The 26,512-nt window shown below is 40.5% G+C and overlaps 2 protein-coding genes and 1 pseudogene across 3 annotated transcripts; 2 read left to right on the top strand and 1 right to left on the bottom strand.

The window, feature by feature from the left end:
• Positions 1-3,263: 3,263 nt before the first annotated feature.
• LOC141288737 (tripartite motif-containing protein 16-like) lies at positions 3,264-8,147 on the top strand (annotated as a pseudogene).
• A 903-nt stretch (positions 8,148-9,050) lies between these two features.
• sh3bgrl (SH3 domain binding glutamate-rich protein like) lies at positions 9,051-23,020 on the bottom strand. The gene is made up of 4 exons (XM_073820502.1): positions 22,137-23,020; positions 17,667-17,852; positions 10,520-10,600; positions 9,051-10,330 (listed from the first exon to the last, which is right to left on the bottom strand). Exons 1-4 carry the CDS (start codon positions 22,179-22,181, stop codon positions 10,295-10,297), a joined length of 348 nt encoding a protein of 115 aa, XP_073676603.1. The 5' UTR covers positions 22,182-23,020; the 3' UTR covers positions 9,051-10,294.
• A 103-nt stretch (positions 23,021-23,123) lies between these two features.
• On the top strand, positions 23,124-26,512 carry hmgn6 (high mobility group nucleosome binding domain 6). Of its 2 annotated transcripts, none has more exons than XM_073820503.1 (6): positions 23,124-23,301; positions 23,946-23,972; positions 24,090-24,128; positions 24,981-25,028; positions 25,527-25,649; positions 25,808-26,512. In XM_073820503.1, exons 1-6 carry the CDS (start codon positions 23,287-23,289, stop codon positions 25,829-25,831), a joined length of 276 nt encoding a protein of 91 aa, XP_073676604.1. In that variant the 5' UTR covers positions 23,124-23,286; the 3' UTR covers positions 25,832-26,512. The 2 variants fall into 2 exon arrangements, with proteins under 2 accessions (XP_073676604.1, XP_073676605.1); XM_073820504.1 differs by having other exon boundaries at positions 23,126-23,301; positions 24,090-24,119.

The raw sequence follows: 26,512 nt of genomic DNA, 5'->3' as shown, positions 1-26,512 counted from the left end.
AATTTTTCCAAGTTTTCCAAAAAGTTTTTTGGAAGAATATTTTTTTATTTTTTAGTTCATGTACCGGCAATAAAATATTGTCAACATTTCTGGTTGTATGTGTTTTATATTACAGATTGATCATATTCTAACTACCATATCATATTGAAAACATGTAGGGAACCAAGGTGGGAAAAAAAAACCCATACACTTCCATAATGTACTTAAAGTTCTCTATTTTCACACATTAATTTTATACTTAATATACAAAAAAATCTTCTTTAGAACTTCTTAAGATATTCCTAAGAACATCTAAGTGTACTGTGTACTGTATTGTGCTATTTTGAGACACCATGAATATGAACTTAAATGTGCTTTTAACATACTATCTTTTTTATTAAAAATAAAATTATTTAGTTACCAACTTTAGTTAAACTTGAGTAGTTAAACATGTTTTAAATACATTTTTATGTGTGAAAATAGAGCACTTTAAGCACATTACGGACTGTACTTTTTTCACCAGAGGAGAGTGGGTGTTGTCACACTCGATGGAAATCATGCTTTTTTTTTTTATTTGGTGGCTCTTAAAAGAGCCGTTTAAAGCCATGTCTTATGCCACAGGTTGCCAGGGGACAGCTCCCTCTGTGGAGAAATAGCTCATAAAATTCTCCCGGACACGGATGGCCTCCCGTGTGGCGTTGTTGCTGCCCAATCGGGTGACCTCCTGTAGAACAGCAGCTTCTCCGTCTCCAGCCGATGGTATGGGCGTCCTGGTGCTGTTTGTCGACCTCCTCAGGAAGTTGTGCAGGACACAGGTAGCCTTCACACAGGCATCCACATTGGCAGGGCTGATCTCAATGACTCCTCTGTACATACGCCACTGAGCTGTGAGAATACCAAAGGTATTCTCAACAATCAGCCTTGCCCGTGACAGCCTGTAATTGAAAATTTTTTGCCTGCTGGAGAGCTTCTGTCCTGGGAAAGGTCGCATGAGGTCTCGGCGGAGTGGAAAGGCCTCATCAGCCACAAATGCATGTGGCTGTGGTCCCAAATGCTCTGCACCTGGCAGTAGAGCATCCTGTGGCAGGCCAAGGGTCCCATTTCTGAGTGCCTGGCCGAAGGTGGAGTTAGCCAGCACACCGCCATCACTTGTCCTCCCGTAGCTGCCCACATCCACTACCCTGAAGCAGTACTGGGCATCTACCACTGCCAGGAGCACAACAGAGTAAGTCCCCTTGTAGTTGAAGAACAGGGACCCCGAGTTGTCAGGGCCCCTGATCACAACATGTTTTCCATCGATGGACCCAAGGCAGTTGGGGAAGTTCCACCGATGAAAGAAGTCAGTGGCGATGCTTCGCCAGTCCTCAGTGGTGGGGACTGGCATGACCTCCTGCACCAAGGCATCCCATATTGCCCTGGCGACCTCTTCAACAATCCCTGCCACGGTGCTCACTCCCACACGGTAGCTGAAAGCTATGGTGCGGTAGGAGTCTCCAGTGGCCAAGAATCTGCAAAAACAACAACTAATAATTACTTAGGCAAAATGGAACAAACAAAATATTTACTTTAGCCTACTTGCACACAAATTTGAGGTACTTTTAACTTTTTTTTTAATGACACCTCTCTATTCTACTTCTACTCAACTGCATTTTCAGAGGGGAATACAGTACTTTTTACTTAACTTACTTTGTTCATCTCAACAAACTTCTTCAACCAACTCCAACAGTAAAATCCTGATTTTACATTAATGAATGATTAAAAATAATGTAATGATATAATATATAATAGTATAATATTACCAGTTATATATATTTTATATATATACATATATACATATATATATATATATATATATATATATATATATATACATATACATATACATATATATATACATATACATATATATATATACATATACATATATATATAAATGAATATAATAAATGAACTCACCGTAAACAAATTGCGAGGCGCTCAGCTGGCTCAATAGCGCGCCCGATAGTTGGTGTCCTTCCTCGCAATTCGCGGCCCCACTTTTGACAGCAGGTTGTCAAACTGCTCCCTATCCAGCCTGAAGTATCGCTGGAACCTGCCGTCATCCAGCCGCAGCTCCTGCACCAGCCGGTGATATTCCCCAAGCTGCTGTCTGGCTTGGAGAATCTCATGCACCCATACCGATCTCCGACGTCTTCTCCGCAGGTAGAGCAATGCCACACCAATATATATATATATATATATATATATATATATATATATATATATATATATATATATATATATATATTCAGGTACCTTTTAGTGCTTGTGACAACAAACCTGATGGCACAGTTCCAAAAAGTCCTCAATAAAATCCTCCAGTGGCCATCCTCGCTGATGTAAGGCCAGGAGTTGCTCCTTTGCAAAACTGTCCAATTTAAAAATAGGTCCGTTATTGTGTAACATTTAGGTCCAAAACAGAACATAACTGTTACAGTGAGTGTGTGTCCAGGGGCCTCATTTATAAAACTTTCTTACGCACTGATTTGATCTTAGAGTGTTCGTACGATCAAATCCACATCAAAGAACAGATTTATAAAAACCGTCTTTGACGTGGAAAAGTACTTATCTCCACGTCAGATTCCAGCTTGGCGTACGACCGTTTCCTTGTGGTAATGCCTGGTATTGCAGATAGTTCAGCCTCACTATAATTTGATTTCTTGCGCTCCCTTTTTTCTTGCCATTGTCGCAGAGTTTTTGCTTTAGGAATGAGCTCATTTTATATGTTAATTAATTAAGCAGGGGCGTTTCGACGGCGGAACATTCAGCTGCACACAATTCCACGATCATTTGTGATTTATAACCGAATGACTGGCGTACGCATGGATTTCGTGGTACGTTCGTTTCTCTGAATCGCTCTCGATCAAATCAGAAAAGTTCTTAGATAAAATCAAGGATGGTTTCTACGCAAGTCTTTATAAATGAGGCCCCTGGTATTCCCTATGTTAAGAGGACCAAATGTCCCCACAAGCATAGTAATACCAGTAAATGTTGACCTTATAAGGACATTTATTTGGTCCCCATGAGAAAACAAGCTTACAAATCAAACAGAATTACATTTTTTGAAAATGGAAATTTAGATTTATGGGAACGACGCCATACAGCATAGAAACCAGTGTGTGTGAGACTCTACAGGAACAGGAATGAGGAACCTGCTTTATAGACTCAGACACACCTGTTTTACACACGTGACTAGAACACAGAACCAGGAAACAGGAAACACATGAGTTCAGGGAAAGAGAAACTGAAGTGTTGTGTGTTTGTGTCTCTGTTTTCATGCAGTAAAATGGCAGAAGCCAGATTTTCTCAGGATGAGTTCATGTGTTCAGTGTGTCTGGATCTCCTGAAGGATCCAGTGACCATCCACTGTGGACACAGTTACTGTAAGAGCTGTATTACAGGCTGCTGGGATCAGGAGGATCAGATGAGAGTCTACAGCTGTCCTCAGTGCAGACAGACCTTCAGTCCAAGACCTGCTTTAGCTAGAAACACCATGTTGGCTGAACTGGTGGAGAAACTGAAGAAGACCAAACTTACTGCTGACTGTGACGCTGGAGCTGGAGATGTGGAGTGTGACGTCTGTACTGGAAGAAAATACAAAGCAGTCAAGTCCTGTCTGGTGTGTCTGGAGTCTTACTGTCAAACTCATTTTGAGCGTCATGAGGAGTTTCATTCACGTAAACCACACAATGTGACTGAAGCCACTGGACGACTGCAGGAGATGATCTGCCAGAAACATGAGAAGATCCTTGAGGTTTTCTGTCGCACTGACCAGAAATGTATATGTATGCTGTGTACGATTATTGAACATAAAAACCACGACATTGTATCAGCTGCAGAACAGAGGACAGAGAAACAGGTAATTAAACTAGCAATCAAGTTAATACTCAGTGAAGTGATCTAATAATCTGTTTATTTTCTACGTAGAGCTGCAGCTTATTTACACAGAACACAGAAACACTGTCAGTGTGAAGATCTATGTCTGTGTCAGTTTCACTTTCATAATACTTACGCTTTCAGTGTGAAGCACTCCTTAATCTTTATGATAATTCATGTATAATGATTGTAACCGATCATCTCTTCTGGAGTTTGAACCTACAGCCATTGGTTATCAGCTCCACTTTTACTGGATTCATCTGTTCTCATGATGATTTAGTGCCAGTAGTTTTCTGAGACATTCACTATCATCCGTTTGTCCTGCAGAAGCAGCTGAAGGAGACGCAGAAGACGTTCCAGCAGAGAATCCAGCAGAGAGAGAAAGATGTTCAGCAGCTGAGAGAGACTGTGGAGTCTCATAAGGTGAGTCTGGAGAAGAAGAGAAGTTTGTCTCAGTCTCAGTTCAGACTCTCTTGTCTCTTTCAGTCCCACTGAAGCCTGAATCACTGTGTGTCCTAACAGCGCTCTGCACAGACAGCAGTGGAGGACAGTGAGAGGATCTTTACTGAGCTCATCCGCTCCATTGAGAGAAGCCGCTCTGAGCTGATACGGCTGATCAGAGATCAGGAAAAGCGAGCAGTGAGTCGAGCTGAAGGACGACTGGAGCGACTGGAGCAGGAGATCAATGATCTGAGGAGGAGAGACACTGAGCTGGAGCAGCTTTCACACACACAGGATCACATCCAGTTCCTGCAGGTAACAGACATCTAGAAGAACAGGATCATAGTGGACTTGAGCCAGATCCTGCTGTGACACCAGACTCACACAGAAACATTTCATAAGTGTCTTGTTATATCATCATCAGTCAGACTCTCATCTGATCATCTTCTTTTCAAAGAAACATCACTTACAAATGGCTTTGAGCTCAGGAAATCTCTTAGGAATCATTTCTCTGAGCTCTTTCTTCCAGAAGATATATTTAGCTGTCAAACACCACTAGTGCCCGTTTATTTCAGATTTTAACCTACATTTTCCCGTCTAATTTATTTGAATCATGGTGAAATCAGTGAACTGGATAGTACATATTCTGAGTAAGGTTCATCAGAATTAGCAATTATTATATTAGGCTGGCCACACACAACCATTTTTTACCCTGATTTGCACCACTGAATGATTGTGGTTTGTGGCACGATTCGGGGCTTGTCACAAACTATTTTTTGTCCCAAAAAGTCCTCTATTGTGTGGCATCTTTACAATTATTTATTTGCTCCTGATCGAGACGGCACATCCCTGAACTCAAAAATATTAAATATTAAGTCAAATGTTTACTGAGAAAGAACATCACCCATATTCTTTTATTGATGTTTTATTAACAAATTTCGGGAGCTGCACCACGGGGCCACAGGCTTTCTCACGCTGCTGCCGCTCATACATATTCAGCATAATAATGATTCCTGCTAGCTGAAATGCACATCTTACCGCAGACACACTCCGCCTTTCACTTTGACCGCGCCTCAAGCCCCAGCCGGCCCGCTTTGGCCCAAGGTTTTCGTAGGGCCGAAAAATCCAGGCCATTGGCCCTGAGGAAGCACCGACGAGGCACGATCAGGCCCCCGGAAGTGACAGTGGAAACGCGACTATTCTCTTAAAAGCTATAACCACAAATAAGTACAAACTATAATACATTAAAACTGTTCTTATGAATACTCATGAGATGATATAACATATTATAAGGTTTTTTATAATGCATTATGCATTCATTATAATGCCTTAAGAATACCCTTATAATGTATTATAAATACGGGCTTCATAGAAAAGTGTTACCCAAATTTCTTGTATTTCTTATATTTTTACATAATGTAAATCATTTTATTGTGTGACAAACAGAGATCGAATAATCTTCATTTGAATCGCGATGTCAGAATATTACCTCAAGAGTATAATAGCAAGTAGCTGAGACACACAGAACCTGAATAACAGACTTTCAAACAAAAACTTCTGGAAAAAAAAATCAAAAAGCACATGTTTTTTAGTTTTTTTTTATTGTAATATTTGAAACCTATATAATGTTATTTATAAAGAATTACACTGATATTACGTAGTTTAAACGGTTTTCTATACAATGAAACCATTTTTTTTATTTCCTCCATTGTATGTGTATAGGGGAACCATTTGAATTCAGGAAGGCCAAATGCAGGCGGAAATCCCCCAAATAGCTGCAGAGCTTAAGGGGTCAACTTTAGTAGCCACCTACTTCTGTCTGCTTTTATTTGTTTTTCTGTGTAGGCTATAAAATATAATACTTATAATTAAAATAACTGCAATTTTATGATACAATTATTTTTTGAATCTTTTTTAAATCTAGTTTAGAAAACAATTTTATGTGAAAAATAATAAAGATAGATGCTTTATAATCTATAATATCATAATATTCTGTTTTCTGTAGAGTTCCCAGTCTCTCTCAGCACCTCCTGAATCTACAGACAGAAATGACGATCTCTTCAGTTCTCTCTTCTCTTTTGATGATCTGAGAGAATCTGTCCATCAGCTGAGAGACAAACTGGAGGATTTCTGCAAAGAGGAGCTCAAGAAGATCTCAGACAGAGGTAAAGTCCTGGAGATTGATCTGCTCTCAGAAACGAGTCCATCATCATCTCATATCATGGAGAACATCATATTAGAAATGTGTTAGGAATGGATGCAGGATCATGAGAATCACACTGTTCATGTCTGTTGATTTCCACAGTCACATTCACCAACATTGATCCCAGGACCAGGAAGGACTTCCTACAATGTAAGTCAGTAAGAAAACAAGCAGAAAAACTGACTGAGTGTGTTCATGTTCTTCCTGTAGAAGGTGAAAGAAGAGTTTTCTAATTGATGATGTAAATGATGATTTGCACAGGATATCTGCTCATCTGTACTGAGACACTGATGATACACTGAACATGAAGAGTTCAGATACATGAAAAGATCAAACAGATTCATAATTCCTGATTCTGATGTGTTTTATCTCCATCAGATTCCCATCAGCTCACTCTGGATCTGAACACAGTGAATAAACGCCTCCGTCTGTCTGAGAACAACAGAGTGATTACTAACACTGGCACAGTTCAGTCGTATCCTGATCATCCAGACAGATTTGATGTGTGGTCTCAGGTGTTGTGTAGAGAGAGTGTGTGTGGACGCTGTTACTGGGAGCTGGAGTGGAGTGGAGATAATGTGGAGATATCAGTGTCATATAAGAGCATCAGCAGGAAGAGAGGTTATGAGTGTTTGTTTGGACGTAATGATCAGTCCTGGAGTTTGATCTGCTCTTCCTCCAGTTACTCATTCATACACAATAAGATAAAGACTGATCTCCCTGTGAAGCCCATCATTGGTAGAATAGGAGTGTTTGTGGATCACAGAGCAGGAACTCTGTCCTTCTACAGCGTCTCTGACACAATGAGCCTCATCCACACAGTCCACACCACATTCACTCAGACGCTCTATCCTGGGTTTTGGGTTGGTTCTGGATCATCCGTCAAACTGTGTTGATGAATCAGAATAGATTGATTAGAGTTTCTACCCATAATGTGTTGAGCTGCATGATAAATCAATGAGAGTGAGAGTCTCTTCTTTTCTTTTCTCTTCTGTTTTGCTCACTATTAGTTGTAGTTGAGGCACATACAGTGAAATCAATCATTCATTCAGACACTGAATCTTCAGATCAAGTCTGTAAAACTGTAAGCTCATGATCTGCTTTACACTCACAAACTGAAAACCTTGCAAAATGCTAAACACAGTTCTTTACATAAATAAATGAAATTTAAATTCCACATTCACTGATGACCTACATCCAATCATGTGTGAAAACATTTATATATCATTTGTTCACTTAGAATAAAAAAACTCAATGTTTTGAGATTTTTTTTACCCCCTTGAATTTCTTTTTAGTGTAAATATATGTAAGTTGATCACTTTCCACTGCTTTCCAAACTACCAAACCTATGAACCATTTGATCAAACATGTGTTCAGACTCTTTAAGTGCAGAATGGGGTCCTCCACCAGAATGACAACTTACAACACTCCTCACATACTCACATCTCTAGACCAACTACACAACATCGCTCTGGTTTCATGAGCATTCATCTGACTGATGCAGGATGTGTGCAAGGATTGACTCGCCATTCAACAAGATTCCCTTCCTGTCTTGAGAGAAGACATAGTCTCTGATGAGGACCAAGTGCAATGACCAGATCCAGCTAGACCAAGAGATGATGCTTTGAATTTTTTTTTTTTTTTGTCTCTTCAAACGTTTTATGTACTATATTGTATTTATTATGAATATAAATATGTTCTATTTTTTTTTTTTCAAATTTTAGGAATGCATGGATGTATTGACAGATTTTGCAATGTGGAGAGAAATAAATGTTATCATCCATGTACAGTACTGGTCTTGTGTGTTGTGTTTGATCAACATATGCATGAACATGAACATGAACTCCAACAATATCAAATCCAGACATCATGTATGTGCCATATGATGTCTAAATTATTATTATTATTATTATTATTATTTACTGTAAAGAAGTGTTTCCTTTGGCTAAAGGTCTGAGGTGCTATTAGTGTGTGTGGATGTATGAATTGTAGTGTTTTGACGAAATGAGCCTTGTTTTTAAAATCGTGCTTAAGCCGGTGACTGGTTTTTGCCAGACTGAAATCTGCCTCAACAGCAAAAATATACTTGTATCAGACCAGTTGAAAATCTAAAAACATAATAAATGAATCATTGATGAGTTTAATTAAATGATAGACAAATGTATTAAGAGATGCAAACCAAAAGTTTGATACTGATAACATAATGAAAGAAATGGCTCTCCAGGTTCAAGGTTTCAAGGCCAAAGAGGCTGTAAACAAATGAATCAGATGAGATGGAGACAGACAGATGACAGCTATCTGTCATATCAAATACAGGCCCTGTACATTAAAGTAAGTCATGTGAAACTGTAATCAATGGACTTACCACAGTAGAGACTGACAAATGTACTGTAAATGACTGTAGAGTATAGATTCACATCAGATGTTCTCATTACATCTTACAATAATAAAAATGTATAACCTACACATTAACAACAGTGAAAATAAAGCTGCAGTAACAATAGGTAGCATCTTGTGTTTGTTGATTTATTTATTTACTGTTTTTATAATTTCCCCTTAAAATAGAAAAAGATCTCTATTAGTACATAAATGATACTTGAGGCAAACATGCAGTTTGAAACATACACATTAAAAAACAAACAAAAAAAATGCCTAAAAATGAACTAAGAAGAATATTTAAACATACACAAATGTAAATGATCATTGCCAACATTTCTTTAAGAAATAAGAAAATGAAACAAATCATTAAAATGTATGGACTTATTAAGGGACTTGAGTTAAGTATCAGACTTTCTGCGAATTTTATAAAGGAAAATTTATGAGTTTCAGGACCAATTTTAATGACCCAATTAAAATAAAAAGAAAAAGAAAGAAAGAAAGAAATCAAAGGGAATGTGTTGTCTAAATGTAAATGACTAAAGAGAACAAAATGAGCTGTGTTTGTAGTAAAAAAAAAACATGACTAAAACTAAAACATTAACTGTACCTGATCAGATATAAGTTTGACTGTATTCTGATCACACTGCACAAAAGAGCTGTTCTTCCTCAGTATTTCTGTCTTGTTCTCCAGTGCAAATGTCTCACAAATTCTTAAGATAGATGCAAAAAATGTCTTGTTTTCTGAGAAATGTATCAAAAAGAAGTGAATTTATTATTAAAAAAAAATTGACAAATAAAACTAATTCAAAGCAAAAACAAGTTGATTCCCCAAGCAAGACTTAAGGATGTTTAGATATCTGTATTGGAAACAAGACAAAAATATTAACATAGATATTTAATTTGATAAGATATTTGATTATATTTTTCCTTTAATCAGTTATTTTTATTATACTTTTGTTGCAGTGCATGAAACATTAACACCCTGCCTTTATGAATGTAAGAGTTTCTGCTCTGATTTAAAACCTTTTCTTGTCTTCATTTGTGAAAGATCAAAATAAGACTTTTTAAGACCCACAGAAACCCTAAATATATGGGCACATATTAAATGTAAATTTACCACATATATAATCAAGAACATTCAAGCATGAACATAACAAAAACTGCATGCTTAAACATTAGAGGAATGATTCACCATCAAATCTTGACAATTAAAACATTTGAACAGTTCTATCAATAAGATGGACCTTTGAGTGGACAGATAATTCATCACATTCATCGTTTCATGGATGCAAAGATAAAAAAGAACCAACAAAAAAAGAAACTCAATGATCAGAAAGTGCAGGAGATGGTCAGCTCTGCTAGAGCCGCTTCTCTAGATTAGATCTGTGTTTTCTTAGCCAGCGCTTCTGCTTCCTGTGAAGAAACACATAGAAACCCATGGAATCAGTTCCAAAGAGCAGTGAGAGTCTGTTCACTCCAGCAGAAGACAGACTAGAGCGTGTGTGTGTCCATCAGACGGACATTAGCACTACATTCCTACAGCGGACACATACGGGACACACGCTGGGAATAAATGAGTCTTTATGTCCGTCAGACACCTACCTTTGAGCCTGGAGGAGCCGTCAAGCCCAGGAACGCATACACAGCATTGTCCTCACGGGCACAGAAGAACGCCTCGTAGTTCTGGAGCACACAACACATTATTTAGAGAGAAGATGGCAACAGAAAGCTCTGCTCAAGTCTTACAGTTTTTGACTTGGTTTGATCAAAACACAAGACACCAGTTAAAATGATAAAATGGTCAAATTACCTGTGCAGAAATGTGTCCTGCTTTGCATTGAAACAGATGGAAATAGATTCAGTTTAATTGCTTTTAAAGCATCAATGTAAACTGTGAACTTCTTGATCTATGTTGGGTAAACATCCTTATAATCATATAGGGAATATTCTGCCTTAAATCTGTTAAAGGAATAGTTCAAGTAGAAAATACAGTTCTATCATAATTTACTTTGGCTCATGTCTTTCTAAACTCGTATGGCTTTCTTTTTACTGAGAAATACAACAGAAGATATTATGATTATAGAATGTTTCAGTTGTTTATGTTCACATTATTAAAGTCAGTGGGACCCGAACTTTCATACTCTAAATGATGACCACAATTTTATTTCACATTATGATTCATTTTATGTTATGGTACTTATATTTATCATATTTTCTTTTTTGTAATTGTATTTTATTTTGTTATTGAACATAAGAATAAAGAAGCATATTACAAAAATAAAATGGCTAAATATGGTAAATGACATAAACAGTACTTTTTGGGTAGTTCTGTCTAACAGTATTCTGTTATAAAATTCCACAGAAATGTAATAATCTAATTTAAAAATAAAACTGCATAGTCTAAACGTCTCAGGTTACGTATGTAACCTTGGTTCCCTGAGGGAACGAGATGCTGCGTCATCAACGCTATGGGGAACACCATTGGCGGGCCGCACTCTGAGTCATAGTCTATAAACCAATCAGAAGACGGGAGTGATGTCACCAGCGCGGTGACGTCAGCGACCAGGAAGTATAAAGCACGTGCGTTTCAAACAGGCGTCAGCTTCCAGGAATGCTCGCACTGGACACATGCTATATGGCACATAATCTAGATTAAAGACACATCTCTTTAACCTGGCTTACACATAAAATCATTAACACATTTCTATAATTCAAATCCGTTAAAGGATTGTTAGGCTGCATTAATTAGGTCAACCGGAACCGAAAACACCTCCCATAACACCTGATGCACTCGTTGCATCGTAAAAAGAATGGCATCTACGCTAATATTAGTCTGTTTCATTCTTATTCCGAGATCACCGTAGCCACCAGATCCAGCTTGTATCCGGATCAGATGGTCACTCCAGTCCCCCGGATCCAGTCCGTACCCAGCTTAGATCATGGATCACCACCTAGAGATGACTTCAATAGCCGTGGATGTCAACCAGATGAGCTCCAAGGCGGATCACCAATAAAGACCTCGCCAACCTTGACGGCCATTGGCACTACACCACAGGATCCTGATGAGTTCTCTACAATCAGACATTGGTACAAACTGTTGTTTGGTCTGGCCAGAGGAGAACTGGTCCCCCGACTGAGCCTGGTTTCTCCCAAGGTTTTTTTCTCCATTTCTGTCACCTGTGGAGTTTTGGTTCCTTGCCGCTGTCGCCTCTGGCTTGCTTAGTTGGGGACACTTTCCAGCGATATCGTATACTATTTGAACTGAACTGAACTGACGATGATATCACTGAATTCATTGATGAACTGCTTTTAACTGAAAATTGATTGTTACAATAATGCGTTACTTACACACTATTGTGCTGTTTAAATACTGTGCAGTTGCTTTGACACAATCTGTATTGTAAAAGGCGCTATATAAATAAAGGTGACTTGACTTGACTTGACATGCAATTATACTTCCGATGGTCGCTCTCCACGAATGGAGGAAGGTAAAAGGCCTGTAGAGTGACCGGCTGTGGTACTGCTGTCGAGCCCTTCGGGACGTACCCAGCTCTAGGGTAAAGAAAGGCTTTGGCCAGACCATGCGCAAAGTCAATATAAGAAGGGGCCACAGAAAGGGCCTGAAGGTCTCCTACTCTCCTCAGAGAAGTAAGAGCCAAAAGCAACGCGGTCTTAGTAGTAAGATGGCGATCTGAAATCTCCTCTATAGGCTCGAATGGCGACCTACAAAGGGCTTCGAGCACCACAGCAAGATCCCACGTGGGGACCCTTGGTTTCACTTGAGGCCTCAACCTGAGCGCACCGCGGAGGAAACGTATGACCAAAGGGTTTCTACCCACTGACATACCACCGAGAGGGGCGTGGTAGGCCGATAACGCCGCCACGTACACCTTCAGGGTGGAGTGGGTAAGTCCTGCGGAAAAGCGAGACTGCAAAAACTCCAGTACTGTACCTATTGGGCAGTGAACTGGGTCTAATTGGTGCTGATTACACCATGAAGTAAACAGTTTCCACTTAAGGCCATAAAGTTTCCTCGTAAAGGGAGCTCTAGAATGAAGGATTGTCTCAGCAACCTCGGTTGAGAGACCAGCCTCTATGAGATGTGCCCCCTCAGAGGCCACACCCATAGTTTCCAAATCTCCGGGCCTGAGAGAGGAGGTCCCTCCTGACGGGAATCTCCCATGGAGAGCCATCGAGGAGGGCGATTATATCCGAGAACCTTTCTCGGGCCGGCCAGTATGGGGCTACTAACAGTAGACGGATTCCAAACCGGCGTACTCTTTCTAGAACTCCCGGGAGCAGAGCGATCGGGGGAAAAGGCGTACAGACGAAGCCTCGGCCACGTCTGTACCATAGCATCCAGTCCCAGAGGAGCTGGAGGAACTAGAGAGAACCAGAGGGGACATTACGATATCTCTTGAGTCGCAAAGAGGTCCACCTGAGCCTGGCCAAATACTCTCCAGATCTGCTTCACTACTTGAGGGTGAAGCATCCATTCTCATCGAGAGGAGTTTTCCCTGTGACCACAGGAGGATATGGTACGCCCGCTTGTACAAGGGTCGTGAACGCATACCCCCCTGGTGATTGATATAATACACCACCGCCAAGTTGTCGGTGTGGACCAACACGTGACGGCCTCTCAGGTCCGAAAGCAGGTGCTTTAGGGCCTTGAATACAGCCAGTATCTCTAGACTGTTTATGTGCCATGAGAGATGATGACTGCTCCAAAGACCGTGGGCCGAGCGGCCACTCATGACCGCTCCCCAACCGGTGAGGGAGGCATCTGTCGCTAGCGTGACGCGGCAGCAAGGAGCTCCCAATACCGGGCCCTGAGATGGAAACCAAGGTTTCCTCCACATGTCCAAGGCACGTAGGCATCGCCGCATGACCTTGATCTTGCGGAGTGGGTTCCCCCTCGGGGAAAACCCTTTGGATTTGAGCCACCACTGTAGTGGCCTCATGTGCAGCAGTCCAAAAGGTATCATGTTGGATGCAGCTGCCATAAGACCTAACAGTACTTGGAACTGTTTGACAGTGAGTGACAGGCCTAGCTTGACCGCATTTACTGCAGTAATGATCGACTCGATCCGAGCAGGTGACATTCGTGCCTGCATCGTGGTCGAATCCCATATGACACCTAGATAAGTGTTTCTCTGTAATGGAGACAGCACACTTTTCTTGGCGTTGAGTCTCAACCCCAATTCTTTCATGTGAGCGAGAACAACACCTCGATGTTGAACCGCTAACTGTTCTGTACTGGCTAAAATCAGCCAGTCGTCCAAGTAGTTCAGTATGCGGATGCCCTGGAGCCTTAGAGGAGCCAGCGCAGCATCCACACACTTTGTGAAAGTTCGGGGTGAGAGTGCTAGGCCGAAAGGAAGAACTCTGTATTGGTAAGCTTCGCCCCTGAAAGCAAACCTGAGGAACTTCCTGTGTTGAGGAAGGATGGAGACGTGAAAGTAAGCGTCTTTTAGATCTATCGTGACAAACCAGTCCTCGGACCTGATTTGAGACACAACCTGTCTGACAGTCAACATCTTGAACTTCAGTTTTCTGACTGAGCGGTTCAATTGTCTGAGATCTAAAATGGGCCGCAGCCCCCCATCCTTCTTGGGAACAATGAAGTACCGGCTGTAGAACCCGGACTCCCTGAGCTGAAGGGGGACCACCTCGATGTTCTCCTTCCTCAACAGGGAGTTTACTTCCTGTTCCATTACCAGAACCTGCTCGGGGCCCACCTCGGTGGAAAACACCCAGCTGAAAGGTGGCAGCGGAGCGCCGAATTGGATAGAATAACCTTTCTCTACAGTACGCAGGACCCATGAAGACAAGTTCGGCAGTAGTTTCCACGCTGCCTGAAAGTGAACTAAGGGAACCAGCCTCTCGAGACTGGTTTCTGGTATTATTTGAGGAATTAATTCAGTGGCCTGTAACAGCTGACTGGCAGGAGACACCTGAACTAACTGCTCTGAGGACCCCAGTAGGGGTAGCAAACCTACTGGCTCCGCTACGTTGCCGGGCGGAAAAACCAGCAAGGGTTCGCGGGAGACTGATGCGCCCTGTAACACCGGCAGGGTTAGCTGGCTGGTCTCCTGAGGGCCCCGAGAAGGAAAGGGCACCATGTACTGTGGTGGAGCCCCTTCCCCCTCGATAGGGGCTACCTTCATCGGCCCTGTACTGTAGTAGTCAGGGCCGTTTAGCCGAGGACCTCTTCGATTGGAAGACGACCCTCAGGTCAGGCCTAGTCTTAGAGGTCCCCGGCTTTGAGCTGACCCCGGAAAGGCTTTGTTGCTGACCCTGCTCTCTAGGTCTTGCCAGAGGGGCACGGGTTGCAACACTCCTCTTTTGTACCTCACGGTATGAGGAGCTCGTACATGGCTGGGACTGCTCCCGATCAGTCCCAGAGGAAAAAATGCGGCGAGGGAGATAGCGCTGGAACACCGCTGCCTGCCTGCGGGGCTCCTGGTGTCTGCCGACCACTGCATCAACAGAATCACCAAAGAGGCCCGAAGCCTGCAGCGGTGCGTCTAGAAGGAGGACCCTGTCCTTATCTTTCATCTCGGCCTGGGTCAACCACAGATGCCTCTCCGCGGCTGTCCTGCGCATCTCAGAGATGTTAGCTTCCACGCCGTCGCTTAAATCCTTTAGCAAGTCAGCCTGGTATGCCTGCAATACTGACATTGTGTGCAAACAAGCACCAGCCTGACCTGCTGCCGTGTACACCTTACCCACCAAGCCCGAAGTGATTTTAAGAGGCTTAGTGGGCAAGGATGGAGCCTTCAGTGACGATGCCAGACCGGGTGACAGATAACTCGCAAGTGTCTGCTCAACCGGCGGCATAGTCTTATAGACGCGCTCATCCAGCCCCGCCACATTACCGTAGTAATCAGCGGCCGGGGTGAATAAGCGGGCTGAAAAAGGTTTCTCCCACGATCTGGCGATCTCTGCATGCAGATCGGGGAAAAAAGGAAGGCCCCATCTTGGAAATGCTGACCTCGTCCGCAGAAAGCGCTCATCAAGCTTACTTTTCTGCGGCTCATTTTCTTGTTCCACAGGCCAGCTGATGTTAAGCTTGGCTACCGCGTTGGTCAGTGCTTCCAAGAGCTCCTCATACTTATGGGGCAAACGGGAGGGTGGTTGAATACTTTTGCCCGCGGCCTCTATATCAACTTCCTCGGAGGAAGACAAAAGAAGCGCGGACTCCTCCTCCTGGAGGGAAGGAACCGCAGAGCGGGCTTCCTCATCCAGAAGAAGGTCAAACGATTCACTAGGTGAGGAGGGAGATAGGGGATCACCCGTCTCCATTCCCTCTAGTAAATCGAGCTGCGAACCCCACGAGTGCAGCTGCCGCTCCGCCTCAGCGGAAGCAGGGCCAGACCCGCGAGGAGCGCTGGTGAAGGCTCCCTTCTCAAAGAGAGCCTTCCGGGAACAGAGCACCCGCAGTGGAAGCTCACCACACTGCGGGCAGCCAGCCCCCTCGAGGGCTGACTGTGCATGCTCCGCACCAAAAAAAGACTACACACAGAATGTTGAACCGCCAAACTAACTCGCTTTGCTTGTTTTTTCCCCCTTGGCATAGTTTACTCAAAAGAAAGTTGTGCTTTGGCACAGAAAAACAGTAAACTATGCAGACAGACACAGACACAGAGCGCTCTCGCTGAATGACAAAAGCTGACGCCGGTTTGAAATGCACGTGCTTTATACTTCCTGGTCGCTGACGTCACCGCGCTGGTGACGTCACTCCCATCTTCTGATTGGTTTATAGACTATGACTCAGAGTGCGGCCCGCCAATGGCGTTCCCCATAGCGTTGATGACGCAACGAGAGTTCCCGAATGGGAACTGTGTGAATTAAATACACATTGATCCTTATGAAAGCTATGATGTTATTCACTCAAGAGCAGAGTGTAATTTTCTCTTGTTTTAATATTATTTAATTAAAACAGGAACTAAAACAGTGTTGTAGAGAAAGTGTAGAAAGAGATGCTGCAGTAATGTAGAGAAAAGTATGAGAAAAAGAAGGTGTTTTTTTACTAGTGACAATGTATTCTAATTCATAAAACAGGCACTTTTACAAACACAGTTTACTGCAGTAGGTGTATATAAGGCTGCTTTAGGACTTAATTCACAGATTCAATCTGCTTTGTAAATCGAGATGTATACAATGTTTCCAGCTGCGCTCTTCTACTCTGATTCAAGTGTGCCTTCAAACTGAGCTAAAATCTTTACACTACACTGTAAAAAGTTTTCACCAGTTTCAACTTAAAAACCTAAGTTTTGCAGCTGCCTTAAGATTTTAAGTTAAATCAACTCATTTTTATTGTAATATGTTAAAATGACTTGTAGTTTTAAGCTGATTTTCCTTCAAATCTTAAGGCAGCTCCTGAACTTAGGTTTTTAAGTTGAATCTGGTGAAAACTTTTTACAGTGTACAGTCTCTGGGCTCATGTACCACACACCAATATGTTAATGATTGAGAAAAGATGAATCACTACATGGCCAACTAAGATGTTTGGTAAGATGATGGACAAGAACCAGTGATGTCTGACATGACTTTACTTTTGAGAATTATTTGGATGTTTTAGTTTGATTTGAAAGTAAATAAATGCTTAAATATCAATCTAGGCTGTGTTTCTCAACAGCATTGTGAGTAATGTTGTTTGCAACAGTTTACCACCTTCTTACACTTAAGTTGTTTTTGAGAATGAGAGCTACTACCCAGCACATATATGTCTGTCAGGAATACACACCCCACAGTATCTGTCCTCGTTGAAGATCTGAGGAGGTAGAGGGTTCCCTGTGGTGGGCCGGAAATCATCGGGAACGTGTTCTCGCATCCACTTCCTGTTGTCTTCATCAGCTGCGATGTCACATTCCTCAAACTCAATCTTATTGGCTGCCAAGAAGCCCATGACATCCTGCTGCTGCTTCTTGATCTGAGGGAAACAGAAGATTACAGCGATACAGATTACATTCAGTGATTCAGAAGTCTATGCAGACCATACTGGGAATCATTTCTCATTGCTTTCAGACAAAATGCATGCAATGAGCAAATTATTCAAAATCCACAAACACTTTCGTCATTCATACTCCACAACTGGAAGAACACATTTTCAGCACAATTTGTCTGGATTTGAGAGTATCAGTTTCTGTTGAGTTACAGCTTTTTCAGAAAATATTGATATTAGCCTAACTACTGTTCTGGAGAAAGACTCAAGTAAAGTATCACCAACAATTTTTTTATTATGAATCTCAAATACAGACACTGCTGGAAAGGGTTCACAGATGCAGATGTTGGAAAAGTGACGCATGCTGGAGAGAACTGCTGGACAAACTCATGAATAACTCCCACAGACACAACAATGTTGTGAAACATCCAGGTAACACACAGCAATAGCAATCAAGTCTATGTAAACTTGAAGAAAGAGAGAGAGAAAAGATAAAGAATTGCTCAAGTTGCTTGAACTTTAGCCGTATATGTTAAAGTGTTCCCTTGGTAGCGCCAACTTAATTTCTTTTTCTACATGAATGTCTTCCTGCCTGGTTGTGTGGGAAATAAAGTTATACATGTTTGTATCAATCATCACACAATTCATTCAGCTGAACCATCTGTGAACTGAGACACTTCAGGGATCTCTCAGACATCCAGTTTTCCCTTGCCAAGCAGTGCAACCAGATCTTCTCTGTTTGGCTCTTTTCCGAGAGAAGTATATCAAACAGTATAACACCAAACAGAGCATAAATCATTCATTTCTCTAAAGAAACATTTTCTGACAGCAAACACCTATAGAGATTCAGGGGGAGGCACCATCATCATTGAGTTCTTAGTCTCTATGACAGGATCCTCATCTTTGGCCCTCGAGATACATTTTCAGTTCAGCTTCAAACCTGATCAAACTCACCTGTCTGAGACTGTCTAGTGCTCCTGAACACCTTGATCAGCTCATTCAGGTGAGTTTGATCAGGGTTGGATCTGAACTTTGCAGGAAAGTGGACCTTCCGCACATCCTAGCAACCGTATAGCAACACCGTAGCAACCACCCCGGGTACCCTAGCAACGACATAGCAACAACCTAGCAACCACCCCAGGCACCTTAGCAACCGCATAGCAACACCTTAGCAACCACCCGGGTACCCTAGCAACTAGTGTTGCTTTCGTCAACGAAAATTATGACTAAATATCGTCGTCAACGAACCTTTATCACATGATGAAAACGAGACGAAACGAAACGAAAATGCTGGTCATGTGATGATGACTATAATAAAATGTATAATGCAATATCGTTGACGAATAAAAACGAGACTAAATGTGTTTTACAAAATAAAAACTATGCTAAAATGTCTCTTCATTTTCGGCGACGAAAACGAGACGAAACGAAATGTTATAACGTTAGATTGATGTGCGCATGCCCAGTAGCCAGAGCTGTATCCCTTCTAGCCTAACCGCAGGCGACGTCACTTTCTCAAGCCACACTCGCGGCTACAAACAAAGTTAGGTTTGACACAGAGAAAGGCTGGTCAGCTGTGGTTCGTCTTTGAGAGAAAAAGAAGAAACGTTTTTCATACTTTTTAGTAGTGATGGGAAAATTAAGCTTTCCAGCACCAAAGCGTTCCCCTCATCTGTCTCTAAAAAGCTTAATTACTCGAAGCTTTTCAACACGTTGCACACTAATGACATCTTGTGGTCAAAGGTGGAAAAAGTTTCTTTTGCGTCCCAGATGTCAAAGCGATTTTTGGACAGTTTCATAAAATGAATCAATGTGTGCTACGAAAACCATAAGAAATATTTTACTTACACAAATTAATTAATTGGTAAATAAACTTATAAAAGTACAAGCATGATTTGTGCAGCCATAGAGGATCAAAGTAAATTAATGATATTGTTAAATTGACTAATATTATTATTAATTAGAAGTGCTTTTGAAGCGGGAATTACTACAAAATGAACATGCACAAAACTACACGTACATATTTATTCGTATTATGATTTATTCTTAATAAAGAAGTGAATGACACTTGAAACCTGTGCAAGGGGTTCGTGTTGTTTGAATCAGAATACGAAGCAGTCACGTTTGTTAAACTTGAATTTTTTTTTTTTTTCTGGCATTGCCACGTGATGCTATTTTATTTATTGTTTTTATTTATTTTATTTCAATTTATGTGTGTGTAATTCTAACATGTTTGGTAGGTAAAATAAATGTTGTAATTTTAAATTAGAGCATCTTCCATGTCTGGAATGGATGTATTCTTGAGCTTATAAGGTAAGGTTGAAATGGGTTTGGCTAAAAGAAAACATTGGTTTCATCTATACTTCTAGGTACTTATACTATATTGACTAGGTTAAAAAAAATTGCATTACTAAAAATAGACTAAAATACAATTTTACATTACATTTACATTGACAAAAAATTGACTAAATGTCATCAGTTTTCGTAGACTAAAACTAGACTAAAATTTCATCAGTTTTCGTCGACTAAAACTAGACGAAAATAGTAATGGGTAATTCTGACTAAAATAAGACTAAAATGCTCAGACTTTTAGTCGACTAAAACTTGACTAGACTAAAAAGAATATGAACGTGACTAAAACTAATAAAAACTAAAATGACAGCTTCACACAAAGACTAGACTAAAACTAAAATTAAAATCGGCCACCAAAAACAACACTACTAGCAACCACCCGGGTACCCTAGCAACCGCATAGCAACACCTTAGAAACCATCCCGAGTACCTTATCAACCGCATAGCAACACCTTAGCAACAACACCGGGTACCCTAGTAACCACATAGCAACACCTTAGCAACCACCCCGGGTACCCTAGCAACCGCATAGCAACACCTTAGCAACCACCCAGAGTACCCTACCAACCACATAGAAACATAGAACAACTTTTCAAACTTTCTGGTCTGGCTTTCTCAAGATAACTTAAAGTTTATCTTGACAAATTTTTAATCTAGTCATCCACCGGGATTTTAATGAGTGGTAATTCTGCATAACTATGTGAAATGAGGCAGTGTCTCCATTACAATATGATTCACTTATTACGCTTTTTATGCTCCACAAATCAGCCTGAATGGGTCAATATGGTGGACAAATTCAAGCAGTGTTTTCCAACCCTGATTGTGGAAAAACACCAACACACTGTATTATGTCACATCATTGGCCTCCATTATCAGACCCATTCATTTTAGGGTCTAGACATTAGTTAAGGTAGCATCAAATTTAATTTTAAACAGAAATGAAAATGAGGTTGTGAGGGACTGAAGTACAGTGCGTTCAATAGATTGTACAGTTGTTTAACAACACACTGATTGTTAAACTGATAAAATGTCTCAGAAACATTGGTTGCTTGTTCATCAAGTAACACATAAACTGTGTCAACATAGAAAGAAACTGAAAGACGTATGAACAAGTCAGGACCATGAGATGTTTGTCGTTCCAGTGTTACATAACTTACAGTATCTGGAGCAGGACAGGATTCTCTAACTCACCAAATTAGGAAGAGTTTGAGCCAAATGAGCTTCTGGAGGAAGAGCTCCCTCTAGCGCAGACTTATAGCACACTGCACACACTGCTGTTTGACTTCTCAACAGTTAGGATGCAAATAAAACAAACTCAGATTAAACTGGAATGGCCATTCTGAGTCAGTCCTCATGCACTTCCTAGTCCAGCTCAATGCACATAATGTTTTTTTTTTTTTTTTTTTTTTTTTTTTTGGAGAAGTCTTGAGCAGAAGTGCTTATTTCCAGCACAGGGATGTCAGAGGAAGTGGTTACATTAACTGTCAACTTCAACACCATATTTAGAGTTTGTAGTGACTGGGTTTTCTCTGTGAAATTTGCATGAGAACAAACGACTACTGTCGTCTCTAACAGGATAGTTAGTGCTGGCTTTATATCTGACGGTAAATGTTTGCAAACTGCCTATGAATAATAATTTCACAACCAAACATTTCTGTGATTACCATGGTATCCGCCAAAATGACAGTATTTAGTGTCACAGTTGTTAGTTCAAAGTGTGGTAATTTGATATGCGTCAGCAACGACCTCATGAAAATAATTCAAATGACAATAAATGTGACACTGTTTGATTCTATATTCATGTATAATAACTGTGTAACAATAACTGTTGTTTTGTCGTAAAGGTGGTGAATTTAAGTAAGGAATGTCTAGTTGCAGATCTCTCACAGAGTGTATAGCCTATACATCAGAAGTTCTTACCGATGTTGATCCGGAGGATGAGGCGATGTAAACTTTAATGACCATAATGAGAGATTCCTCAGATCCCACAGAGGAGCAAACAGCGGTCGCCGGAGCGGGACAGGAGGCGTTTCTGCTCAATAACAGCGATGATCAAACTCCACATTCACTCCTTCAGTCTCGATGACAATCTGAGCATTCCAGTCAGAGTTTGTGCTCGTTATCGCTCCGTCTCTCTTCTGTTAGCCCTCCTCATTCCCCGCCTCTACCGCGAACACAGCCTGCAGAACCCTTCCTGCTTTATCACAAATAGACCATCTAAGAATGAAAAGACGTGTTTGTGTGAAACAGGGCTGCTCTGAAATGTTCAGCTTTCTCAAAACAAGTTGTGACTGTATGCATTCTAGAAATGAAGTTTAATTTACTGACACAGGCTTATCTCAGTATGATTCAATCACACTGTACTTTGTGCACTCTTAATCTTTTCGTTTATTTCATGTACGCACCGCAAATTCTGTAACTGTGACATATATATATATATATATATATTAGTGTATCAATTGTTTCCAGCGAATAATGTTGCAGTTTTAACACTGTTAATGTTAATTTGTTGCAACAAGCGAGCGACGTAACAAAGTAACATCCCCGTTAGTGAGCGACTAGGGCGCTGCTCTTATTTTTTTCTTTTGGTTTAATAATCTGTCATCTGCAGCCTTGCGAAACAAACCCTAAAACCCGACTCGATTCCAGGGCGCCATCTTGAGTACAGAACTCGCAGAAATAAATCACCCCTTGTCTAAACGGCAATGAAATTGCTCAAAAAACCTCAAAGAGTCGCTGTTTTTCCTCGTTAAAAAGTAATTTATAAAGACGCACACATTTTATAGGAATGAATTAGCCTATCTCAGTCAATGTTTCTTATAGTACTGTCGACATTTATCATTAATACCGGCTCTTCATGTTCGGCTCTAGGTTCTCAGCGCTGATTGGTCAAACTAGGCATCAGTCAGGCCTAAGCCACTCCCCTTATCCCATTCAGACGCTTGCTGTAATGTTCCTCCGTGTTTACTACTGTATTTAGTGTAGTGAGCTGAGCACGTATATGCCCGGTTCTCTTCTAAAGCAGCTGTTTTTTCGCGTGTGTTTAGCCGAATCTCTTTAGGAATCCAACATGCCTAAAAGAAAGGTAGGCATGCTCGCACATACACACTCTCTCTCCTGCATCAGGGAGGCGTTGTTCGGATCTGATAGTCATAATCCTGTCGTTTATTTATTCACCGCATTGCAAAAATATAGATCTGCATACGTTTGAAATATTTAACATTGAAATCCGCCGCGTATTTCTTATATTCGCGTATTTCTTGCATGTTTTGGACAGTGTGTGCGCGATTGCGCGCTCAAGTTTGTTTTGCTGGTTTCCATTGCTGCTGGAGTCAGCCATGCTGTGCGTTAAGAAACTCCAACAAAATCAATCACGAAACATCCACTCATACGAAATATGATCCGTGCAATATTAAAGACCCTAATGATTGAGAACGCACTCATATAGACAGTAACACCGTGTTATTGTTTTATAGTCTTTGTTCTTGTGAGCAGATGGTTGTAATGGCGCTTATGCACCGACAGATGGCGCTGTCAACGCCTCCTCTCTCAGCTCACATATAGGGGTTGGTTGTGCTGTTAATAAGGGATGGTTGAGCTGAACTGAACTCAATTGAGCTCACTTATACAGGCCACTGTGTTCCTTTATTGCTTTTACATGTGAAAGGTGAATTAATGTAATTATATAATAATATTATTTTTATGTTTTATTTTTCCTTTTATTCACAGAAAGGAGATGGGGATGCAAAGGATGAGGTAAAATATTTTCATATTTAAACTCTTAAAATGGCACTTGGTTACATTTTTCTTGAAATATTTCTCCTTTGGTTATAGTTGTGTGCATATTTTTACATATATGTGTTGTCTTTTCAGCCTCAGAGGAGATCTGCACGGTTATCCGCAGTTCGTATTGTATTGAAATTTTCCGATTATTTCTTTGTCTGTCTATGTGTATATTACAAAAAACACAATTGCAGAATGTATGTATGTCCCACCAAATTTAATATAAATGTATAAATCATTAATCAAAATATTAATCTCAATTTTAAAAATAAATCTTACTGTAGAAAATACTGGAAATACAGTTAATATATTCATTACTAGAATTTAGTATTTTAGTGCACTTTTACCAAATTAAACTTAAATGATTAGTTCACTTCCAGAACAAAAATGTACAGATAATGTAGTCAACTCCTTGTCATCCAAGATTTTCATATCTTTCATTCTTCAGTCGTAAAGAAATTATATTGTTTGAGGAAAACATTTCAGGAATGTTCTCCATATAGTGGACTTCTATGGTGCCCCGAGTTTGAACTTCCAAACTGCAGCTTCAAAGGGCTCTAAACGAGCATTTGAGTTTTTTTATTTTTTTAGAAAATAACCGATTGTTTCGCTAGATAAGACCCTTCTTCCTTGGCTGAGATTGTGAAACTGCATTTTGGAAGTTCAAACTCAGGGGCACCATAGAAGTCCACTATATGGAGAACATTCCTGAAATGTTTTCCTCAAACAATATAATTTTTTTATGACTGAAGAATGAAAGATATGAACATTTTGGATGACAAGGGGGTGAGTACATTATCTGTAATTTTGGTTCTGGAAGTGAACTACTCCTTTAAGAGGAAAACGATTTTCATTTAAAAATGCATAATGTTATAAGATTTATTTATGAATCACATTTTGTCTCTTCTGTCTTTGTTTGTAATATAACTTGAACAATGTCTCAATATATATTTGCATCTCATCTGTGTTTTTTATTCATAGAGACCATCTCCTATGAAGGCTCAACCCAAACCAAAAAAGACAGCTAAGGTAAATACTAACAAACACAGCAATAAAACATGGGAACACTTTAGAATAGGTAACCCTTATTCACTATTAACTATGACTTTTCCCTCAATAAATTCCTATTTTGCTGCGTATTAATAGTTAGGAAGGTAGTTGTTAGGTTTAGGTATTGGGTAGGATTAGGGATGTAGAATAAGGCATTAATATGTGCTTAATTAGTACTAATAAATGCCCAATATTCTCGTAATATGCATGCTAATAAGTCGTAGTTAATAGTGAATAAGTGTTACCTATTCTAAAGTGTAACCTAAACATTTATATTAGATCAATGTTAGGTAGCTAGTTCATTTATCCCGGTGGAGAATGTCAGTTTGCAGCATGTTCACAGACAAAATCACAATAGGCATACATGTAAGCATACACGATATACAACAAATGCATTGTTTCTGTGTTATTGAGAGTTTACACACGTGCAAAAGTTCTGTCTAACACAATGCTGCCAATGATTGACTTCCTCTGTAGAAAGACAAAGCAGCCAGTGTCAAAAAGGAGGATAAAAAGACCAAGGTGAAGGCCAAGGAGAGCTCCGACTCTGCCGCCAATGAGGAGAACCACTCTGAAAACGGAGAGGCCAAGACCAATGCGGTGTGTTATAATCTCACTGCACATTAGACTCCCTTAGGCTTACTTTTTTATTAATAAGCACATTCTATCATTTTGTGTTGACTTGCACTGGGATATACTTTATGTTTTTGACATAATTCATTGTTCTTGATCATTTCGTTCTCTCAACCCATCCTCAGGTCTCAAAGAATCAAAAAGAATGAAGAAAGCAAAGTCCTAGTAGCACTATAGCCTCCCATCAACACTGTCGTCGCAGCTCCTCATCACTCCTAGTGTTGTGTCATCGTCAACCTCCAAGGCATATTGTTAACAGAGAAATATTTTTATCAATGGTTTTATAAGTATCGGCACAGATTTTTAGCACAAACTGAAGCTGAATGCTGAGCACCTTGTAGATCTGCGAGAACGCCACGCTAAAAATGTTTTTAAAAGCCATTTATTGTTACTGATAACTTATTCGGTCTAGAAAATTCATACCTGCCTCTAGAGTTTGGAGTGTTTTCTTTCCACACGCCCTTCATTCTCCTTCCTCGCATTAGTTTTTAAGGTTTTAAAAAGTGGTTATACGTGGCTTGGGGGAATCGACTTTTTTAACCTTGTATATTTTCCTTGCTGTTTAGTCATTTGTCCTAGATTTCGGTGTTACTCATAACAGAGGAAAAAGATCACAACCTTCAAGCAGAGATTTGAGAGAGCTGATGTATTTCACTGTACCTTGAGAAAACAAATCTACAAATTTAAAATGGCAGCTTGTTAAATATGTTTTCATGCAAATTGTAATTTTTTTACCATGTGATTCTGACGTGTTGAAGTCTGCAGGTTGTTACGTTCACTCTCTGATGTTGCAGTGTCTGCTAATAAAGAAAACAGTGGAATTTTCCTCA

This window comes from Garra rufa, chromosome 16 (assembly GCF_049309525.1).
Source record: "Garra rufa chromosome 16, GarRuf1.0, whole genome shotgun sequence".
Lineage (NCBI taxonomy): Eukaryota > Metazoa > Chordata > Actinopteri > Cypriniformes > Cyprinidae > Garra > Garra rufa.
The sequence above is the reverse complement of the archived record's forward strand: the minus strand, read 5'-3'. Positions and strand labels throughout refer to the sequence as shown.

What these genes read in the sequence shown, in the direction of transcription:
- sh3bgrl (XM_073820502.1), bottom strand. Translation starts at nt 22,181, where the DNA reads ATGGTCATTAAAGTTTACATCGCCTCATCCTCCGGATCAACATCG. An exon ending in ACGAGGACAGATACTGTGGG is followed by an intron (nt 10,601 to 17,666) that starts GTGTGTATTCCT and finishes TGTGTGCTCCAG; the next exon opens with AACTACGAGGCGTTCTTCTG. An exon ending in CGGCTCCTCCAGGCTCAAAG is followed by an intron (nt 10,331 to 10,519) that starts GTAGGTGTCTGA and finishes GTTTCTTCACAG; the next exon opens with GAAGCAGAAGCGCTGGCTAA.
- hmgn6 (XM_073820503.1), top strand. An exon ending in ATGGGGATGCAAAGGATGAG is followed by an intron (nt 23,973 to 24,089) that starts GTAAAATATTTT and finishes TTGTCTTTTCAG; the next exon opens with CCTCAGAGGAGATCTGCACG. An exon ending in GAGAGGCCAAGACCAATGCG is followed by an intron (nt 25,650 to 25,807) that starts GTGTGTTATAAT and finishes ACCCATCCTCAG; the next exon opens with GTCTCAAAGAATCAAAAAGA.